Here is a 14,996-nt window from a genome sequence, read left to right as displayed (position 1 = left end):
TTCTTCATTTCCTCTTGGTTCTTACACATGTTGTTGAATTTGTCTTCCATTCTTTTTATCCACCTTATGACCATTTCTCTGAATTCTTTCTCTGACGGGTTGCTTGCCTCCATTTCGTTTATTTCCTTTTCTGGTGATGCCTGTTTTTCTTTCATATGCGGGCTGTTTCTTTGTCTCCCCATGATCTCTCTTCTCCGGGTGTTTGGTTATGTAGTTCTCTCTGCTTTGTTGATTTAAAGGCACAATATACAACACAACAAGGCACAACGCACAAGGCACTGAACACAAATGTATTCACAATACTAATAACCGCAAATAAAGGTGACCACCAGAGAAAAGAGAATTAGGGGATTAGAAAGAAAGAAGAAGAGAAAAAGAAAAAAGAGAAAAGGAAAAAAAAAGGAGTGCAAAAATGAAATTGGGAAAAGGAAAAAAAAAGTAAGAGAGAAAGGAAAGAGAATGAAATAGAAGAGGGGAAGATACTATTTATATGGGGAGATAATTCCAATAGAACAGCCACTAATCCCAATAAATGCCAGCAACAGATACCTAGAGATAAATGCAAACTACAAACAACAACTAATATCAAGCGAGGCGAGGGAAAAGAGAAGCAAAAAATAACTGGAAAAAAAAACCCAACAAAAAAAAGAAAAAGAAAAAGCGAAACAATCTCCCAAACAAGCATAAAAAAATCCGATGTAATCAATAATCAAGCAAACAACAACAAAACGATAGAGAGAAAAAAAATTTGGATAGCGAAGAAAGAGAAGAGAGAGGTGTATATGGGCTAGGGGATTGGGATTGGAAATTAGATATGTAAGTAGGGTGAAATTTTAACGGGGTAAAAAGAAGGAAAAGGGAAAATCTAAAGCAGGAATAGGGTAAAAGAAACAGGACAACAGAAGGGGAAAAGTGAGGAAGAGAGTTTTGGCATAAAGGTAAAGTTGAGATAGAGTAAAATGATGCTAAAGGAAAGATGAAAATACAACGTAGAACACTAATCCCAAAATAAAACAAAGAGAAAATAAAATAACACTTAAAAAAAAAAGGTAAAATGGTAGTAGTAATAATACTGGTTAAAAATAAAAATGTAGTAATTAAAAAGGTAAAATCAGGTGAGAAAAAAAGAAAAAAAATTAGTTTCTTAAGTAAAAGGTGAAAAAAATAAAAATGTGCAATAGTGAAGGTCCTTCACTTCCTCTGCTCTTCTGTTTGGCATGCCTTAGTCCTGTCAGGTATTCAGGAGAGTGTTGAAGTTCCCTGCGATACACTGTTCCTCCGTGTTGTAAACCACAGTCCTGATTTTAAAGCAGGCCGTATTTGTTTCCCAGACTGCCTTTATTTGTGTTTACAGAAGAGTCAGTTTGTGGTTCAGCCCCTGGGTGGCAGTGTTTCTGGATTGACCTCCCGGGCTATAAGTCCTCTCTAGCCAGTATTTAGGTTTTGTTTTCCCTATCGCACTTAATACTGGTTTGGGAGAGTTGACTGCCCCAGAGCTGGTTCCTTGATTGTTACTGCCCGCTCTGATTCCCAGGTTCCACAAAAACAACTTTCCCCTGCAGTCTCTGTGAGTGACCCCAATTGGGCGATCCTATGTATTGGGTTTAATAATCAAGCAAAGATTTAAGCAGGAAAAAAAAAAAAAGCCAGAGTAAGAGCGCCGCGAGCTTGCAACCCTCCCCGTCCAGCTCTGTGCGCAATTCTCCCAAAGTCTCTTCCACATGTCCTCTCTCCCCTGACACTAAGCAGCCGGCACACTGGCAAAATCCGAAGCTGCCTTTTTGCACCCAGTCCAGCTATGGGCTGATTTTTAGAGTTCCCTTCTGCCAGCAGCCCTGCGGGACCCCTTCCACACTCGCGGATTACGCTGGACCCAACGGCCGCGGGCTTTGTGGGGCGCTGACTTCCCCCACGCGTGTTGCTCTCTCCAACCTGAATTACAAACCATACCTTTATCTAGGCAAAATCTGACCTTTCCGTGAGGAGGAGCAGGGCTCGTCTGAGTCCACATATTTGCGATGCTTGAGATCCGGTGTTCCTGGGTTCGTAGCTGTCCCTGGGTGCCGTGGTTGCAGGGTCTCTGGATGTATACGCTTCCGATATCAGCCATTCACGATGGCGCTGTCTCCGCGGATGAGCCGGCTGCTCTGGGAGAGATTTCAGCAGCAGTGGAGGCTGCCTGGTTAGGGGTGCCCGATCCGGCGGTCTCCAATAGTCCCTTGGAGTATAGCTATCGCTCACCCACAAATTTACACTCTCGGTACGTCCACACACTCTCCTTTCGTTCTCTCACTCTCACACTGTCTTGAAGTCTGCCTTCCCGTCGGCAGCCATCTTCCTGCCCCTCCCTTCCTCTGCTTATCATCAGGTTTTTACAATTATCAACTCAAGTCCAATAACCATCCCTAGCACCATTCTCCTCCCTTCCCCCGCTGGAATTTTATTTTTACTTTTTTATGTTTCTGTTGATTTTTAGAGAGAAAGGAAGAGGGACAGAGAGATAGAAACATCAATGAGAGAGAAACATCATCGATCGGCTGCCTCCTGCACACCCCCGCTGGGGATTGAGCCCACAACCCGGGCATGTGCTCTGACCAGGAATCGAACCAAGACCTATTGGTTGCTAGGTCGACACTCAACCACTGAGCCCCGCTATAATGTTTTAAAGCAAATCCCAAACAGCATATAATTTCATCTGTAAAACTATAGATTTTTTTTTTTACTCAGTGGAATAGATATAAGAAGCTAACAAACGATTTAAAACAAAAAGCAAATAAACTTAAGTGTACTGTAAACAAATGGCAGCATGCCTTTGAATAGTACCTTGTGTTCTTATCTTTCCTGAGTTAGTTCAGTGGATCTAGTAATTATTTTTCTTAAGACAAATTTAGATGCAATGGGATGAAAAAGAATATATGGCTTAAGAAGTTTTCCTGTAATTACCTGAAAAGCATATATTTACTTACAGTAAGCCTTTATAGAGGGGCCTTAGCCTCACTGAATCCTTGTTCTCATCATACAGTTGATCAGTGTATTTCCTCCCCCTTCTGCTCACTCATTTGTGAGTGAAGCTTTAGTTTAGGAATTTGATGTTTGTCTGCATATCATAATCTATCTGTCTTAGTGTATGCCTTCTTCACTGTAAGCCACTGTCAGGTTGGTATGAAGTCTTTGTCAGTTACTAGAAAGCCTAGAAAAATGCCACACTTAGGGAGGCACCAAATACTTCCATACATAATGATCATGCTATTTTCAGAAACCTGTTTTTAGAGCAGCTGTGCATTACCAGGAAATGTTTCCTATTTCCCCCATATACCTGTATTGAACTGTGAAGTAGAGTGAGAGTTGTACACCTGAGTGTGACAAGTAATGGGAAAGTCTTCCTTTGGCTAGGTAAGCTGAGATCCACTGTCGCTCACTTACAGACAGTGAAGATCACCCCTGGAGGAGAAGAGAACCAGTTTATGTGAATCTTTCACTTAATACATGCATTTTCTTTTAGGGATAAATGACTCTTGAATGAATGAAAATTTAATGTAGTCATTATTTTAGGTCAATAGTGTTAAGTAAAAAAAAAAAAAAGAAAAGAAAATTAAAATGGCATTGAGTTCTAAGACCTGATTTCATTAGATCAGTGTTATCTTTAAACTAAAATTTGGTGATTTTGAGAATGTGGATTTGTGGCTATTAAAAGACTAGCGGCCCGGTGCACAAAAATTTGTGCACTTGGGGGGGTGGTCCCTCAGCCTGGCCTGTGACCTCTCGAAATCTGGGACCCCTCAGGGGATGTCCACCTGCTGGCTTAGGCCCACTCCCCGGGGGGATCGGGCCTAAGCTGGCAGTCAGACATCCCTCTGGCAGCCCGGGAGCCCTCGGGGGATGTCCACTTGCCAGCGGGGAGCAGGCCTAAGCTGCAGTCGGACATCCTTAGCGCTGCTGAGGAGGTGGGAGAGGCTCCCGCCACCACCGCTGTGCTGGCAGCCGTTAGCCTGGCGTGTGGCTGAGCAGAGCTTCCCCTGTAGGAGCGCACTGACCACCAGGGGGCAACTCCTGCATTGAGCGTCTGCCCCCCGGTGGTCAGTGTGTGTCATAGTGACCAGTCATTCCCAGTCGTTCTGCTGTTAGGGTCAATTTGCATATTACCCTTTTATTATATAGGATAGAGGCCTGGTGCATGGGTGGGGGCCAGCTGGTTTGCCCTGAAGGGTGTCCCGGATCAGGGTGGGGGTCCTGCTGGGGTGCCTGGCCAGCCTGAATGAGGGGCTGAGGGCCGTTTTCAGGCTGCCCACAGCCCCTTCAGGGTGGGGGAGTCCTGCTGGGGTGCCTGGCCAGCCTGGGTGAGGGGCTGATGGCCGTTTTCAGGCTGGCCATGCCCCCCGGCAACCCAAGCTCCCAGCCTCTCCTTTTTTTTCTGGGATTTATTTATCTTCTATAATTGAAACTTTGTAGCCTTGAGTGGAGCTGAGGGCCAGCCCCGGGCAGGTGGGCAGGTGGGAAGCTTGGCTTCATCACTGGGGGCAACCCAAGCCTCCTGCTCGCTCCAGCTCTGTGGCCACCATCTTACTTGGGTTAATTTGCATATTTGCTCCTGATTGGCTGGTGGGTGTGGCTTGTGGGCATGGCTTGAACGTAGCAGATGGACGGTTAATTTGCATGTTTCTCTTTTATTATATAGGATTATAAAATGCTGCCTTTAGTTCTAGAAAAGTTTCTAAGGTTTGTTTTTCTTGGGAGATCCTTAGATAAAACATATTTTTTTGTTCTTTGTAAGGTCTTTGAGAAAATAAGTGAGCAGAACTAGTGCTAGAAAAAATTTATTTCTTTAAAATTTTTTAAAATTGATTTTAGAGAGAGGAAGTGAGAGAGAGAAAGAGAGAAACATCAGTTGGTTGCCTCTGGCTCTCGCCCAGATCTGGGGTCAAACCCGCCTCCTGGGTGTGTGCCATGATTGGGAACAGAAGCCTTTGGTTCACAGGAAGACGTGCCAGTCAAGTGAGCCACCCGGCCAGGATGAATTACCAGCTTCTAACTCTGTTTCTACCGCAGATAGCATGTTCACAATTAGCCTTCTTTATATGGGGTCTTCTCTGTTGTTTCATTTTATTCTAGTTTTTTTCTAAGGAATATCCATTGAACTATTAAATTATTAATAGCTAGTTAGCTAGTAAGATTTGCTTATTATTAAATATATATATATTATGTATGTTTACATAATCCTATATAATAGAAGGGTAATATGCAAATCGATGAACGGCAAAATGACCTGTCACTATGACGTGCACTGACCACCAGCGGGCAGACGCTCAATGCAGGAGCTGCCCCCAGCCGGCAGGCCCTGATTGGGTGATCAGGGCCTGCCAGCCAACCTCTTGGTCCCTCCCCCCCTCCAGCAGGCTCCGATCACCCCATGGCGAACAGGGAACTGGGGGTGGGTGGCGGCAGGGATTGGGGCTGACCGCTGTTAGCCAGGGAATATGGCTCTGATTGAGGCTAGGCCTCGGGACCGTACCCATGCACGAATTTCGTGCTCCGAGCTTCTAGTCTGTAGTATAAATTAAAAGATAAACTGAACATTTGGAAACTCATAAAAACTTAATTTCCTTTCTTTAGTAATAGAGCTTATATTCAAAGATTTTTATTTTAAAATTATTTTATTTTTCTCCTAGTGAGTTTTTAGCAGAAGACAGTCAAGAGAAGTTTTGGAATTTTGTAGAAGCCAGTCAAAATATTGGATCATCAGATCATCACGGTAAATTTAAGCCAATGCTGCTTTGACTTTGTTGTCTGGGAAAATATTGGAAAAACGCTCTTTCAGAGCATGTGTGACATGGCAGTTAATAGGACTCACTTTTAACTTAATGACTAGAGTTATGATGGCAGCCAGCAGAGCCAACACAGACTAATAATTATTTTTGAAGTTTATAACTTTGGCTTTCAGCACTATCCTTGACTTTCACCTTCTTGTTTTTGTGTTGTTTTATTAAAAATGTGTGACTATTTTGTGGAAGTCAAAATCATTTAGTATTAAGTTAATACCCATCAGATTTGATTCACTTTTTTTGTTATGAACCAATTACATAACCAATCTATTATCTGTTAAGTCTAACTTGTTTATTTATTTGTTTGTTTATTTATTGGTTAATCCTCAGGATACTTTTTCCATTAATTGTTAGAGAGAGTGGAAGGGAGACAGGGAGGGGGACACAGAGAGAAAAATATCGATTTGAGAGGGACACATCGATTGGTTGCCTCCCACATGTACCCCAACTTGGGCTTGGGATCCAATCTGCAACCCAGATACATGCCCTTGACTGGGAATTGAACCCGAGACCCTTCAGTGCGTGGGCCAATGCTCTAACCTCTGCACAACACCGGCCAGGGCAAGTTTGTTATTACTAGGTTAGTGCCACCAAAAATGTTTTCTATTATGTCTGCCAGACACCCACAGCTTGAGTGTCAAGGTATCAAGTAATTGCAGTGTAAATTTTCTCATTTGTTTACAGATTATGATGTGCTTTTATATACATTTTCTAATTCAATATAAGCTATATAGAGTATAAACATTAATAGTTAAAGACATATATGAGTAGCTAAAACCTTGGTATTACATTGACAGGCACATAAGCCTTTTTTGAAGAGAAAATATGTAAAAATTTTGTGACTGCTGCCGCTACTAACAGTAAACTAAATTGATTTTAACTTCGATTTTTATTCAAACAATATGTATTAGAAAAGTTATGTCTGAATTTTTTGTGGTATAAATACAGAACAATTTTGAACAAGCATCTGTAAGTTTTAGTTATGTAATTCAGAGTCAACTAGAATTGTTTGAGTTATCAGAAAAATCATTTTACATTTAGTTTATAATTTCATGAAACACATTATAAAGTGGGCTTTATAATGAATTTGAACTCTGACATATAAATGACATGTCTTCAATATAAATGGTAGTGTTCTTGGTTAGAATTATGTGAGTATGAATTCTTGGAAGTGATCGTAAAAGTATGTTAAACATTTTATTTGAATTACTATCTGTAGTCTACCACCCAAAGATATTCATCATTAACATTCTGACACAACTATAGTCCTTCGTGATCTCTTTTTCTACTTAGATGCTAATGCAGAATGGCCTTTTATATTTTGATTTTTAAAATGTTAATATTTTCTAAAGAAAAGCTATGAGAAAGGTTATACTTACACAAAAAAATCTTGTTGCTTCCCTCTTTTTGTTTCTCTTCCATTTAAAAAAAATATATATTTTATTGATTTTTTTACAGAGAGGAAGGGAGAGGGATAGAGAGTTAGAAATATTGATGAGAGAGAAACATCGATCAGCTGCCTCCTGCACACCCCCTACTGGGGATGTGCCCGCAACCAAGGTACGTGCCCTTGATCGGAATCGAACCTGGGACCCTTCGGTCCGCAGGCCGACACTCTATCCACTGAGCCAAACCAGTTAGGGCTCTCTTCCATTTTTTATAACCATTTAATTTAATTTGTTTAGCCTTTAATTTTCTTTGCAACAGATACTTATGTATTCTTATTTCTCATTCTTTCTTAGAAAAATGATAGCTTATGGTATATATTGTTTTATATGTTGCGCTTTTCATTTAGCAACTTATCCTTGGGATTTTTTCATATTGGTTCATGTACTTTTTTCTTCCTAGATAATTTGTTCCAATTGTTTGTTTAAATGCTTTATCTCAAACTGTAGTTTTATCAGTATCCTTTAATACCTTGTACTTCCTCATCACCTGGCTCAGGAGTGTTGGGTTATTTGAGTAGATAACATGTAGTAGGCACTAGGGATACGAAGACAAATAAGTCATAGTTTCTGCCTGTGGGGACTCAGACTATATGGGGAGGGGTAGATAGTGAATAATTTAGTAAATAATGTGACTGAAAGTGGTAAGCAAAGAAATATGAGAGTAAAGAAAAGATGTACATGGTCCAGTGAAGCATGGGTGGTATTGGGGGTGTCTTCTTGGAGTAGGTAACTAGCAATCCCATGGGGAAGGAAGACTGAACAAAAGGTAGAAGGGAGGAAAAGGCTACTTGCATGTGTACTCCAGGGAATTCGAAGCATCTGACAATAGTTCAAGACAGTATAGTAGTAAAATGCTGCTTTCATATGTCTTTGTATCCCATACCTCTATACCTTACAAACTATCTTACTTGGATATCTCTAGTCATATGACTATTTTGGTTCATATTTTTCCTTGGCAGGCACTGATTACTCCTATTATCATGCAATATTGGGAGCTGCATTTCCGTTTCTGTCACCTCTGCAGCAGAATTTGCTGAAATTTTCTCTGTCTCTCCATTCCTACTCAGCTACAATTCAAGCCTTCCAACAGGTGAGTTCAGTGCTTACATATAACAATATTTGTTAAGGGTTGTATAGCATGATAATCGGATATATTGTAGTTGCGTTGCAAAGCTGTAACTTTTCTGCCTAAAATTTTCTAGGATTTATGATTTGTTTATAAATAAGCAAAGTTGTTAAACCTTCAAACCACATATTATAAGAAATATAATTGCACTTATTTTCATTTAAGAATGAAAAAAAGAATATATACACAAAAAAGAGACTACGAGACTTCATTTGTACAACAGAGCCTAGGAGGTAGTCTTTGTTTTGTTAATCATCACATAAGGATATTTTTTTTTTATTGCTTTTTCAGAGAGTGGAAGGAAGGGAAAGGGGGAAGAGAAAGAGAGAGAGAAACATTGATGTGAAAGAGACACATTGACTGGTTGCCTCCTGCATGAACCTTGATCGACCAGGGTTGGGGAGCGAACCTAGAACCCAGGTATATGCCCTTTGACCGGGAATTGAACCTGAGACCCTTCTGTGTGTGGGCTGATGCTCTAACCACTTAGAACACTCGCCAGGGCAGGAGGTAGGGTCTTGCTCATCCAGTGGACCTTGACTCTGATCACAGCCTATGGATCTCAAAGCAGTTCACAGGAAATGGGCAATGGGAGGCAGTGTCACAGGGTGGTGCAGTCGGGAAAATCGAGCACGCGGGAGGCTTTAGGGCAACAGGATTTGATATCTTCAACAAATAAGTTAAATGGGAAGGGAAAGTGGGAAGGAGACACTTCAAAAGAGACTAAACATGGGTCAACTTAATGCAATTTGCAGATCTTGTTAGATTTTTCTAAAAATATATTTTTATTATTGACTAGTGGCCTGGTGCATGGATTTGTGCACATTGAAAGGAAATTAATTAGAAGAAATATTTTAATATCACTATTTGCTCTTTCTCTATAATAGAAGTGTCAGATGAAAGAAAATTAGTAAAATGTATATAAAAATAATATATAAATTGATTAGTAAATAAACAACATGACAACAAAGACATTATATAAAAACAAAAACATGATATAAAAACAAAAACATGTTATAAAAACAACATTGATAAAAACAATGACTGATGAATTGATTAAACTCATTCTAATATCTCCTTGTATACCACATTAAGAGTAAAAACACTTTCAGGGTGCTTGACTTATGTCAACAAAAACAATCAAATTCACGATCGACAAATGACAGATTGAAACATGCATGTGATTGGTGCCAGCGAGAGCTTTATATGTATCATACGCGAGTCAGCATTTATTTTTAAATTGCCAGTGTGCGTCATATGTACTGGCCCTGGTCAGTCAGTTGGACGAACGGATGGACGGTCGGTCGGTTACTTAGCCATTTATATATATAGATAGTATTACAGATATCTCCCATTTCTCCTCTTTTACTCCGCTCCTCCGAGCCCAGCTCTTCACTACCCTACTGCCTGTGTCCATGTGCTGTGCATATAAGTATATAAATTCTTTGGTTTATTTCTTCTCAAACCCCACCCCCACATTGAGGTATATCAGTCTGTTCCATGCCTCCCTGCTTCCGGTCTTCTTTTGTTGGTTAATTCATTTTTGTTCATTAGATTCCACAAATAAGTGAAATCATGTGATATTTATCTTTTTCAGATTGGCTTATTTCACATAGCATAATAGTCTTCAGGTTCATCCATGATGTCACAAAGGGTAAAAGACCCTACTTTCTTAAAGTTGCATGTGCTCCATGGTGTAAATGTTTGACAGCTTTTTTATCCACTCATCTACTGGTGGGCACTTGGGCTGTTTCCAAATCTTAGCTATTGTAAGCACTGCTATGAACATAGGGGTGCATATACTCTTTCTGATTGGTGATTCAGGTTTTTAGGATATATTCCTAGAAGTGGAATAACTGGATAAAACAGGAGTTCCATTTTTAAATTTTTAAGGTAATCCATACTGTTTTTTATAATAGTTGTACCAATCTGCATTCCCACCAGCAGTGAACTAGTATTCCCTTTTCTCTACATCCTCGCCAGCACTTGTTGTTTGTTGAGTTTTTTATGTTAGCCATTCTGACAAGTGTGAGGTGATATCTCATTGTGGTTTTATTTATTTTTTAATATTTTAAAATAGTTCTTTATTTTTAAAACTATTACATATGTCCCCTTTTCCCCCCCATTGCGCCCCTCCAGCCTGCCCCTGCCCATCACCCCAGGCCTTCACTACCCTATTGTCTATGTCCATGGGTTATTCATATATGCATACAAGGTCTTTGACTGATCACCTCCCACCCACCCTCCCCCAGCTTCCCTCTGAGATTCTGCACTCTGTTCCATGCTTCCATGTATCTGGATCTATTTGGTTCATCAGTTTATTTTGTTCATTAGATTCCACCTGTGAGTGAGATTATGTGATGTTTGTCTTTCTTGCTTAGGATAATACTCTCCAGGTCCCTCCATGCTGTCTCAAAGCGTAAGGGATACTTCTTTTTTACTGCTGCATAGTAAAGACAGTTTCTTCAATAAATGGTGTTGGGAGACTTGGATAGATACATGCAAAAAAATGAAACTAGACCACCAACTTACACCATATACAAGAGTAAACTCAAAATGTATAAAAAGACTTAAATGTAAGTTGTGAAACCATAAAAATCCTAGAAGAAACCATAGGCAGCAAAATCTCAGAGTGATATGTTTACAGATACATCGCCTAGGGCAGGGGTGGGCAAACTTTTTGACTGGAGGGCCACAATGGGTTCTTAAACTGGACCGGAGGGCCGGAACAAAAGCATGGATGGAGTGTTTGTGTGAACTAATATAAATTCAAAGTAAACATCATTACATAAAAGGGTACGGTCTTTTTTTTTTTAGTTTTATTCATTTCAAACGGGCTGGATCTGGCCCGCGGGCCGTAGTTTGCCCACGGCTGGCCTAGGGCAAAGGAAACTAAGAAAATATATAAAGCTATGTAAAGATGAAATCATGAGTTCATACTGATATTTTTAATTTAAATTAAGGATTACTTTGTTACATGTATGTTTCTTTTCTTCCACATTGAGAATCTTAGTTCTGAAGGATATAAGGGATGATAGAATTAGACTGTCTCAATATTACTTGTTTGTCTATGTTACATACACAATAGCATTAACAATAAGAGTCATACTATTGCCACAATTACATTTACTGAATACAATAAAAGAATTTTCTTTTGGCCTAGTGATCCCTATTCTCCATCCCCCCATTCTACAAAATGAGTATATTCTACCTAGAACATAGATGTTTCATTTCATATACTATCTCCCTTTAATCCTCATTTAGTTGTGCTTATGTAAATAATAATATCTTTAATGTTCACCACCAGTCCTTTTGCCAACTGTCTCTAGTCAGTTGGCTTTCCCGATGCTGCTTGTTGGTAGGTTTCTCAGGAAGGGCTCACGGAAATGGTATTTGAGTTTTTGCATGTTTATATAACAGTCTGTATATAAAATAGTTGGTTTATATTTTTCTTTCTTGACTATCTTAAGTATATTTATTTACTTTTAGTGTATGTCTTTCTTGTAGAAAAATGATAGTATAATTTTTTTCCCTTAAGAGTCTCTTGGTTTTTTGTCTAGAAGCCCAATGGATTTTTTTCTTTAAAGTCATAGTTTACTAGAATATAATAGTGATTGTTCTGGGCCAGTTTTTTTAGGTATATAGTATGTTCTTTTAATGTAGAGTTTCTAATCATTTTTTTATTTCCAGAAAGTTTCCTTAAAAACTTAAATTTGTTCTGTACCGTGTTTTGGAATTGGTTATTATCTATATGTTGAATTTTCTTTACTGGCACATGCCCAGGTTGCAGGCTCAATCTCCAGTGTGGGGCATGCAGAAGGCAGCCCGATTAATGATTTTCTCATCATTGGTGTTTCTAGCTCTTTTCCTTTCTCCCTTCCTCTCTGAAATCAATAAAAATATATATTTTTTAAAAGTGTAGCTCTTCAGCTACATATCAGGCAGTGCTAGTGTAGAAGATTTCTGTCACCATAGAACGTTCCCTTGTGTAACGCTCATCTGTAAGTGCAGTGATAGGTTCCCTCTGGGCGGGAGCTGGCGGCAGTGGTGGCAGTGGTATCCCCCCCCTAATGTACCACTCCCTGTGTCCAACCCATGCCCTGCCTGGGAACTGCAAGGACCCCTCACAAACTGCGGCCTGGCAAAAAGAAACTCGACTGAGCTACAGTTATCAGGTTCCCCTTGGCCCATTCTGGACCCCGCCCTCCTCTGCAGCCTTGCCCTGGGACCAGCCAGAGGCCTCCGTCCTCCTCTCAGAGGTGTGGTTGCGTGGCCCCAGCCTCTCTCTTCATCCAGCTGCTCCAAGGCAAAATTCATGTTGGAGGGAAATATAAACTGTACGAAAATTGGGTCTGGCTCCTTCAGGGACATTTATCTGGTTATCGACATCACCAATGGTGAGGAAGTGGCATCCCTGTGCTGCAGGAGAGCAAACTCTATAAGATTCTTCAAGGTGTGGTTGGCATGCCCTACATAAGGAGGTACGGTCAGTAAAAAGACTTCAATGTGCTAGTCATGGATCGTGCTGGGCCCAGCCTGGAAGACATGGATCGTATGGGCCCAGCCTGGAAGACATGGATCGTATGGCCCAGCCTTGAAGACATGGATAGTATGGCCCAGCCTTGAAGACATGGATCGTACGGGCCCAGCCTGGAACACATGGATCGTATGGGCCCAGCCTTGAAGACATGGATCGTATGGGCCCAGCCTGGAACACATGGATCGTATGGGCCCAGCCTGGAACACATGGATCGTATGGGCCCAGCCTGGAAGACATGGATCGTATGGGCCCAGCCTGGAAGACATGGATCGTATGGCCCAGCCTTGAAGACATGGATTGTGCTGGGCCCAGCCTGGACACCTCCTTAGTGTCTGTTCAAGGAGGTCCATAATGAAAATTGTACTGATGTTAGTTGACCCGATGATCAGTAGAATTGAATATGTGCACATAAAGAATGTTATATACAGAGACATTATATCAGATAACTTCCTAATGGGTATTGGGCATCACTGTAATAAGTTATTCCTTATTCATTTTGGTTTGGCCATAAGTACAGAGTCAACAGGATGAGGCAACACATACCATGGATCGTGTTGGCAACACGATTTTTATACCATGGATAAAAATCTTACTGGCACTGCTGATATGCTAGCATCAATGCACATCTTTGTATTGAACAGAGGGGCTGAGATGACATGGAATCAATAGGATCTGTTTTGATGTATTTTAATGGAAGCAGTCTGCCATGGCAAGGACTAAAGGCTGCAACAAAGATATTAAAAAAACATGTGGAAAGATTAGTGAAAAGAAGTTTAATGTAAGGGGTTTCCTGCAGAATTTGCCATGCTTAAACTATTGTCGGGGCTGCGTTTGAGGATGCCCTGGATCATGGGTATCTGAGGCAGCCACTTTCAGGACCCTGAGCCACCAATAGGACTGCATGTTTGGACAATGTTAAAGCAGAAAGCAGCACATGAGGCAGCTTCAGGTGGGCAGGATCAGCAGGCCCACCCCCCACAGGTTTCTGAGCATGAATCGATGAACAGAAGCAGCTGTGTTGTGATCGGAGAAGTATTTGTTTCTCCCCAAATGTAGAAGTTTTAGTTCTTATGTACACTAGCCGTGGTTATGAGGAACCATTTACTTGGTGTAAAGAACTTAATTTCAGTATAAACTGGGTCAGGGCAGCACTGTTGATGCTCTGTCCTGGGTTGTAGACACTCTAATTGTCAATCTTCACACAAAGTGAAGCATTTTTTTCAAGTGGAAAAGTTAACTAAATGGTTGCTTCACACAAATTGGTGAAGAAGTTGTGCTTATGCCATTTTTTTTGTTGTTAAAATCTTTCACTATACTTTTAGTATACTTTGAACTATACTGCTTTGAGATCTCATTTCAGAAGAACGGCATGAACAACCTTCAGCCATACCTGTGTTGGTTATAAATGCGCACAATTGTGCGTTCTTAGAGTTTATCCATGCTGGGGGATTTGCAAGTTGTTCACCTAAAACAGTCCATTGATGAGAGAGAAACATCGATCAGCTGCCTCCTGCACATCTCCTACTGGGGATGTGCCCGCAACCCAGGTATATGCCCTTGACCGGAATCGAACCTGTTACCTTTCAGTCCGCAGGCCGACGCTTTATCCACTGAGCCAAACCGGTTTCGGCCTAAAACAGTCTTAAAGTGGTGGCTTCTTGTTGCAAGCCAGCTGATTTGGTAGCAACCAAAGATTCTGTGTTTGAGCATATGAAAGACTGCCTGCTTACCTGTGCTAGACACAACAGCATTCAAAGCAAGGACTCAACAGTTTAGTGACCACTAGATTATCCTTAGGATTCTGCATTAACTCTGTAATGTTATTGGTATCTACATATATAAAAAGGCAGCTACGTAACAGCTGGTCGCTATGACATCCACTGTGGCCAGCAAACTGGCCCGATCAGGGGGTGGGGCCGACGGCCAACCTTGAGGCCCCTCCCCACTGCTGGCCTGCCTCTGATCCGACTCTCCCACCCCGATCAAGAGCGGAACCTGCTGGCCAAACATCCCCAACTTTCTCCCCCCACCCACCTGCCAGCCGCGCTCCTGATCAGCTTGCC

General features: G+C 41.1%; 1 protein-coding gene and 1 pseudogene across 4 annotated transcripts in view; both read left to right on the top strand.

Annotated features, from left to right (window-relative positions):
- UGGT1 (UDP-glucose glycoprotein glucosyltransferase 1) overlaps nt 1-14,996 on the top strand; it is a 184,855-nt gene that overhangs the window by 8,483 nt on the left and 161,376 nt on the right. For all 4 annotated transcript variants that reach the window (XM_014550394.1, XM_014550395.1, XM_014550393.1 and 1 more), the window contains exons 3-4: nt 5,667-5,749; nt 8,227-8,357. In XM_014550394.1, the coding sequence (XP_014405880.1) occupies nt 5,667-5,749; nt 8,227-8,357 (214 nt within the window). The remainder of the gene's footprint in view (nt 1-5,666; nt 5,750-8,226; nt 8,358-14,996) is intronic.
- Nucleotides 12,956-14,157, top strand: LOC102249876 (annotated as a pseudogene).

The sequence above is a fragment of the Myotis brandtii genome, unplaced genomic scaffold (genome assembly GCF_000412655.1).
Source record: "Myotis brandtii unplaced genomic scaffold, ASM41265v1 scaffold600, whole genome shotgun sequence".
Lineage (NCBI taxonomy): Eukaryota > Metazoa > Chordata > Mammalia > Chiroptera > Vespertilionidae > Myotis > Myotis brandtii.
Note: the sequence above shows the minus strand (reverse complement) of the source record. Positions and strands in the feature narration are given on the sequence as shown.